Consider the following 8075-nt stretch of genomic DNA (forward strand, 5'->3'; position numbering starts at 1 on the left):
GGAAGCAAGAATGGCCAGACTTCGTCTCACCTACTTTGGTCATGTTGTCAGAGGGGACCATTCCCTGGAGAAGGATGTCATGCTTGGTAAGGTGGAGGGTTGATGAAAGAGGGGAAGGCCTTCAATGAGATAGATTGACACAGTGGCTGTGACAATGGACTCAAGTATAGCAAGGATCATGGAGCTGGTGAGGGATCAGGTGGTGTTTTGTTCTGCTGAACACGGGGTCGCTATGAGTCGGGAGCAACTTGACGGCACCTAACAACAACTAACAACTACACACAAACAGTGTTCTACATCCTGTTTTGGTGAGTAGAGACTAGGATCTTAAAAGCTTGCAAGCGACCATATGGATGCAATGATGTGTCTTTCTTTGTCCAGAGCAAAGAAGAATGAAGAAAACCAAAGACACATGGAAACAATTAGTCCAAGGGACTAGTAGACTATGTGATCCTCAGATTATGTGACCATGAGATCAGAAGAACTAGATGGTGCCCAGCTATGACTGTTGACGACTTGAAGTGGGATTTGTACAGGAGATCCTGGATAGAACAATGTGGAACAAAACTCAAAATCATTAAGGGAAAAAAAAAAGACAGACAGACCAGATTTACTGATCTGATAGAGCCTGGTGAGACCCCTGAGACTTTGGCCTCTCAGGTCTGGAACTGAACTCGCTTCTGTAGCTTCTAGCCAAACAACAGACAGGCTTACGGGCTGAACATTTACATCAGTTAGATATACTCCTTGGAGTGATCAATCCTGGGACAATAGAAGGGCAGTGTTTGCACACAGAGATAGCCTGGGGTGGGGGTGGGGCTGGAGTGCACAAGAAGGAAGTACACAGGGACCAGGTAACTACAGTGAGGAAATGGGAAGACAGCTGTTACACTGTGGGGAACTGCAGTCAATGTCATGAAACAAAATGTGTATGAACTGCTGTATGGAAAATGAATTTGCTCTGTAAACTTTCACCCAAATCACAATAAAAATTAAAAAAAGAAAAGGTGCTCTGGTGGTGCAGTGCCTATGGCATTTGACTACTAACCAAAAGGTTGGCCACAGAAGGAAGATAGGACAACTACTTCCGTAGAGGTTTACTGCCTCCGAAACCCAATGGGGGTTGCTGTGAGTCAGAACTGACTCCCTGGCAGTTAGTTGGTTTTGGGTTTTATTAGATCTGAGTTGAGGTTTATTTTGTCTATAGACGTCCAAATGCTCTAGCACCATTTGTTGAAAGTGTCTTTTCTTCCAGTGAATTGGTTGTACATTTTTGTCAAAAAATCAATTGAGCATATTTGTGTGGTTCTATGTCTGAGTTCTCTATTATACACCTCCAGCAACATCATAGTCTTGATTACTGTAGTTATATAATGGGTCTTGATTCTTCTTTTGTAAAACTGTTTTAGATATTCTACTTCCTTTGCCTTTTCCTACAAATTTTAGATAGTCTTATTTTTATATACAAGTAATCTTGCTGGAATTTTAATAAGAATTATATTAAATCTGATTATCAATTTGGAAAGAACTGACATTACTATGTTGAATCTTCCAATTCATGAACATAGAATGTCTCTGCATTTATTTGGATCATCCTTAATTTTTTTCATCAGCATTTTTTGGTTTTTAGAATATAAGTATTTTACATGTTTGGTTAGATTTATACCTAGGTTATTTCTTGTGGTTGTGGGTTTGTTGTGTTCTTTTGTTTGAAAATTTTAAGTTGTACTGTATTTTTAATTTTGGTGCCCACATGTTTATTGCAAGGATATAGAAATAAATTGATTTTTGTATGTTTACCTTATATCCGGTGACCTTATGACCTCACTCCTTAGTTCCAAGAGGTTTTTTTCCTATGTGTAGATTCCTTGGGATTTTCTATGTAGATAATCATGTCATATGCAAATATAGACAGCTGTATTTTTCCCTTTCTGATATACACATTTCCCCTGATATCCAAAAGTACAGCATGCCTATGAAACCTTTTATAAGCCAAAATGGAGTAAAGTGAAGAAGCGATTACCCTTAGTTTATGTGGGACAAGCTGTTGAGCATTCTCAGACCCAAAAAAATAACGTATCAAATCATACAAAACCATATAGTACAAGTAGGAACAACACGATAAACACACAGCCCATATTAAGTAGAAATTATGTACAACAGTGTAGTTCCCAGGGAAGGGGGTTGGTGACATCATCCTCATGGCTTAGGTGGCATGCTGTCCCTTTAAGGGCTCATTGCAAAACAAACCCTGAAAGCTAGTTTCACTTTCTCCTTTTCTCATAAAAGTGAAAAGCCTCTTCAGATTTCTTTTGGTTATAGAAAACAGGTATTAATGTAGATCTTTTGTAAAAGCCAAGCGGTGTAAAGCGACCTTTTAAAAAGTGGGCGATACTTTATATACCATATATATTTTTATTTCCTTTCTTGCTTTAGGGCACTGGCTAGAACTTCCAGTACTATGTTGAGTAAGAGCAATGAAAGCAAACATCCTTGCCTCGTTCTGGATCTTAAGGGGAACATATTCAGTTTCACCACTAAGTATGTTAGTTGTAGATTTTCACAGACACACTTTATTAAATTGAGGAAGTTCCCTCCTAATCCTATTTTTCTGAGAGATTTTATAAATGAATACATGTTGAATTCTATCGAATGCTTTTTCTGCACCCATTAATATAATCATGAGATTTGTCTTTAGTCTGTTAACGTGGTGGAATATATTGATTCATTTTTGAATACTGAATCTTTCATCCCGGAAAAAATTTTACTTGGTCATGGTATATTATTCTTTTTATTTATTTGCTAAATTCTACTTTTTGTTAGGGATATTTGAGTCTATATTTATGAGGAATAATGGTCTAAAGTTTTGTCTTTTTATAGCTGTCTTTGTCTGGTTTTGGTATCAGGATAATACATATCTCTTTTCATTATGTTACTTTCAACTTGCCTATACTGTTGTATTTGAAACGAGCTGCTTATGGACAGCATGCTGTTCATTAGTTTCAAGTATGCTCAATGATAACTGCACATTTAAGCATTTTTATGATGGTTGCAATTCTGCATTGCTGGCTTCACCAGCTCATAGTCTGGGATACATGAAGGAAAAACAAAGAAAGAAACCAGGGAACTAATCATCATGTCATTCTTCAGGTTCCAAACTTCCTTTTCTCCATCTTTTAGAGCTTTCTTGTTTATTTTTTATATAATGTCCAGTTGTTTTAGCTGTAGTTAGCAGGAGGAATAGAGAAGCATAAATTTATTCCATCTTCCCATTTATTTTTATATAATCAATAAACAACATTAAAAAGGATGGAAAGTAAGATGTCCATTGTTAAGAAAAGAGATTATGGCTTTCTACTCTTGAGAAAATAGTAAGTTAGATAACTTAACTAACACTAACTTGCTGCCTTTGAGTTGCTTCCAACTCATAGTGACCCCTCCTTGGGTTTCCAAGGCAGTTATCTCTATGGAAGTCGATTGCCCAATCTTCCTTCTGAGGAATGGCTGGTGGGTTTGAACTGCCAGCCTTCCAGTTAGCAGTCAAATAAATGCCTTGGGCACTATGCCACCAGAGCTCCTGTAGCCCTCTAAGACAGTTATTATTATACAACCAACATTTATTTAAACTTAAATAAATGAATGAATGAAATCTTCTAACCTTAAAAATCAAAGAGCTTAAAATAGTTTTTTAAAATCAAGATTTTCCTCCATATCTATCTACTAACATTATCCTTTTTTTTTTTTTTTTTCCTTTTTGAATGCTTTGTTCTTATAAAATAATACTGAGCCATAGGGGTCACTCTTTTCTTGTTTAATTGTAAATACAGAACATACTTGATAAACTAGAAAACCAAGTCTCACTCACAACTTAAATTTTTCTAAGTGGGATAGACAAATCAATGAGTGGTCTATATAATTACAAATGCTTAATCTCAAAGAGCCCCTAGCCATCACATATTTCATGTATTTCTATGTGGTAACTTTTTTAAAGAAACTTAATATATTTAAAGATACTCTGGTGATGCAGCGCCTAAGGCATTTGACTGCTAACCAGGAGGTTCGCAGTTCAAGCCCACCAGCCGCTCAGCAGAAAGATGAGGCAATCTACTTCTACGAAGATTTACTGCCTTGGAAAGCCAATGGGGGTTGCTGAGTTGGAATAGACTCTGTGGCAATGGGCAATATAAAGAAAAACACTCAACTTTTGAAGTGATCACAATGCTATACAAGAGTTAATAAAATTGGGCTAAACTTTTTATGTTCTCTTTTCTTAAAAGAAATCATATCTAAACACGTAAATATGGTATATTCTACGATAAGAGCATATTAATGCAACATCTAGACTGTACAAAGTCATTTTCATCTGAATATATGTGTGCGCACACACACACACACTTATATTACACATACACAGCCACATTATATATATATTTTTTCCTTCAACAAAATAGAAGTATAAAGTTTATGGGAATTTCCAAAGTAACAGAAGACAATTTTATTAGTAATCTAATTACTATGAGATGTAAACCATTTTTCACTCCCTTGAGCAAAACTGTTGTAAATTCCAGAGGATAAAGCAACGTCAAAATAAATAAATAAACGAACCATTTTCTATAGTATATCTAATAGTGAAATTAAAGAGTCAACATGTAAAATCTGCTCAGTTATGGAGTTCAAAATAAACAAGTTTATAAAATATAAGTCTAATTGTTTTGGTATCTAAGTAATGCACCAAAGGACTTCCCAGTTAAGGGAGTCTAAATTCCTACAAATAAATAAGGCCCTGCTTTGAAGTCAATTTCTCTTTATCTGAAATTTGTCTTTTTGTCCTGACAAAAGATAGAGCAATACTGACTAAAGTAAAACAAATAGTATTACCACTAGCACAAACCAAGGAAAACACACATAAGAGTGATAGTCAGGCGTAATGCCAGTCAAGTTGTGATTATTAACAAGTAAGAGATATTTTGTCAGTTATTAGGTATATTAAAGAAATGTCACATCAGCTGATTTTTCCTTTTGTGTGGAATTTCTTTGAGAAATCTAGACTGATCTTTTGGGGAAATGTTTTTAGTTCTGAAATTATATTACCAATGTCAGGCAACCGTGCCAATAGTCACACAGCTTAAAAGTGAAGGTACATGGAAAATCTAAAATAGGCTTTTCATGGAGATGTTAAGAATATAGGTTTTTTTCTCTCTCTGAAATAAGTTACAGGAAAAGGAATGAATAGGTGGAACATTTTTAGCTCAGTGAAACTATTCTGTATGAAATTGTCATGGTGGGTACACAACACTACGGATTTGCCAAAATCCACAGGATTGTATAATTCAAAGAGTGAATCTTAATATAAACTATGAGTTAAGTTAATAATTAATAATAATTTATCAGTATTATTCCATTAATTGAAACAAAGTACCTCACAAATGCAGAATGCTAGTAACAGGTGAAATACTGCAGGGAAGAGAGGGTAATACAGGAACTCTGTACATTCTGCATACTTTTTCTATAAATTCAAACTGCTGTGAAAAAAAAAAAAAGGTTGTGCAGTGGTTAAAGCATTCAGCTGCTAACCAAAAGGCTGGAGGTTCAAAGCAGTCTGCTTCCATAAAGAGTTACAGTTTTGGAAACCCTACGGGGCAGTTCGACTCTGTCCTATAGAGTAACTATGAGCTGGAATTGACTTGAGGGCAGTGGATTGGTTGGCTTCATTTAAGTTACAATGTATCACAAAAGAATAGAGAGCACAAATAAATTAGAGGTAGAGTTCTCAGTAGTTAAAAAAAGATAACTAAGAGGGTGAAGATTTTTCAGAATTTATTATTAACAAATGCATATAACAGGAAAAACCTTAATTTTCATCTATTACTTAAAAAACAGCTGAATGAAGTAAAATTTCTATCAGTAGCCTATGGAGCTTTAAGTAATGTCACATCCTTCTTAATTATGAAACACAAATAGGCCATCAACCAAGCAAGGAACTAAGAACCCTGAGAAACTATACTGTCTGCCTTCATTTTATTTTGGGTAAAATAATGTTTTTAAAATTACATTAAACAATGACAAAATTAAAGGCTGTAAACACACATGCTGAGGAAGTATGGCTATGAATTTTACTTTAACAGTTTATCTATTTATGGTGATAGAAAACTTAGCAATGGTGATACCAGTGATGGCTGCACAACACTGATAAATGTAATTGGTACCACTGAATTGTAATATAAAAAATGTTGAGTTGGCAAATGTGCGATATATATTGTTCACAATTTTAAAAAAATTATATATAGAAAAACAATTTATACATGCAGTGCTGGGTTATAAATGAGACCTGTTCCTGTGTCTTTAAGAAACTGTCAGCGTGCTACCCAGTTCACTTGTGGCCAAGGAAGCATCACCAGAATAAGCACCGAATTTTTTTAAAGCCCCCTAGGGAGCTCTGGTAGCATAGTGGCTAAGGCACTTGACTGCTAACCAGAAGGCTGGAAGTTCAAACCCACCAGCCACTCCTCAGAAGGAAGATGGGGCAATCTACTTCTATAGTGATACTGCCTTGGAAAGATAAGGAGGGGTTGCTATGGGTCAGGTCCAACTCGATGGCACATAACAACAACAACAACGACAACGGTGAATTAGAAAGACAGACAGGATGGGAAAAATTATAGGTCAGAGCCTTGCTAGAAACTTAATCTCCCTCTTATAGAAGAAGAAAGGCAACAAATATGTCGCAGAGCAACCAAATCTCTTGCCCTAGACTTTGAGCAGTCTAAAGCAGCGTTGCTCTAGTCAAAGATGGTGGTGTCCCACTCAAACATGGCAGCCAATGGCACTTCTTTGTATGTGTGTCACTCTCCTACAGTCCTGCCAATAATCTAATCTCAGGCACTAGGCTCCTGAAAGGACTCACTATGCCTCTTTCCAAGTCTTCCATTTCAGTGCTTTGATTGTAATTTTTCCCATTCCAAGTACCATGCAGATTTTGACAAATTTTAAAACTTTGCATTTGTTCCTCTTTTGCTTCATTGGCCATGACAGAACTGGTTTAAAGAGCAAGCAGGAGTTGTCTGTAAGTTGGACATTCATAACCCAGGTTATACATTGAAAATCTTCAGTCATGGGTTTACCTTATCAGCTTTTAGCTTTCTGAGGAAAGATGGATTGTCATATCCTTTTGCTTGCCTTGCCTCTTGTAAATGGTTGATCATCCACACATTTTTTCTCTGCTTTGCCAAATCAAGTGCTGATTCACCCTGATAATACAAGAAGAAGAAAGTCACATAAAATATTGTAGTTACTAGCTTTTAAAGCACTTATAGAAAAAGAAAATTAAGATTTTGGTATTAGTTCACTGACATTACTGTTTTGACAATGGATAAAAAGTTATCAAGTCTTCAAATAATCTAAATCATTAACGTATTATTATACTTCCCAATTCAGAAAATGTATTTACTCATCATATTCTCTGGATTCTACTTTTCCTTGAACTTTGAATCATATTAGAAAGCAAATCAAAAAGTAGTATTTTAGAACTTGCTGGATCAGAGGATATCACTAAGCTTACCTTCAGTCATATACTTTTTACAGATTTCTTGAGTAATAATTATTGCTATAAAACATCATGCTATAATACTAAACTGCTAGAAATCTCTGTTTTATTTCAGTGATGACAAGAGTCTTAAGAAGAGAATAGGGAAGACAAAGAAAAGTCAACTTCTTCTACTACCACTGTCAGAATGGCATTCTTGACCTATCTCAAATTCATTCATCCATCCATTCAGAAATTTCCAAAGAAACAAGAGAAGCAACAGAAAATAGAGAAGCTCAAGTTATGTAACTCTCTTTAAGCCCAGGAAAAAGAATGCCAGGGAATATAAGTGAACAGGATTAAAATATATTAAAGGAAGTAAGAAACAAGAAATAAGCGTCTTTAAGTCTAGATCCATGTTTCTTTTTGCTTTTGTTGATTTAAAATCTTATCTTCCCTTTTGCAAATCTGTCAGACACCTACATTTCTATTAATGTTCTCCATAATTTCTCTACTTCTTTAAATAGGAAAGTAAAATTTTAAATATTTGTCA

General features: G+C 35.4%; 1 protein-coding gene across 1 annotated transcript in view; it reads right to left on the reverse strand.

The window, feature by feature from the left end:
• The window catches only part of ZDHHC17 (zinc finger DHHC-type palmitoyltransferase 17), a 189428-nt gene that overhangs the window by 31097 nt on the left and 150256 nt on the right, over positions 1 to 8075 (reverse strand). Inside the window, exon 11 of the mRNA XM_007947555.2 lies at positions 7122 to 7247. Coding sequence (XP_007945746.1) covers positions 7122 to 7247 — 126 coding nt within the window. The remainder of the gene's footprint in view (positions 1 to 7121; positions 7248 to 8075) is intronic.

The sequence above is a fragment of the Orycteropus afer genome, unplaced genomic scaffold, assembly GCF_000298275.1.
Source record: "Orycteropus afer afer isolate SDZICR_OR568_19922 unplaced genomic scaffold, OryAfe1.0 scaffold00190, whole genome shotgun sequence".
Classification (NCBI taxonomy): domain Eukaryota; kingdom Metazoa; phylum Chordata; class Mammalia; order Tubulidentata; family Orycteropodidae; genus Orycteropus; species Orycteropus afer.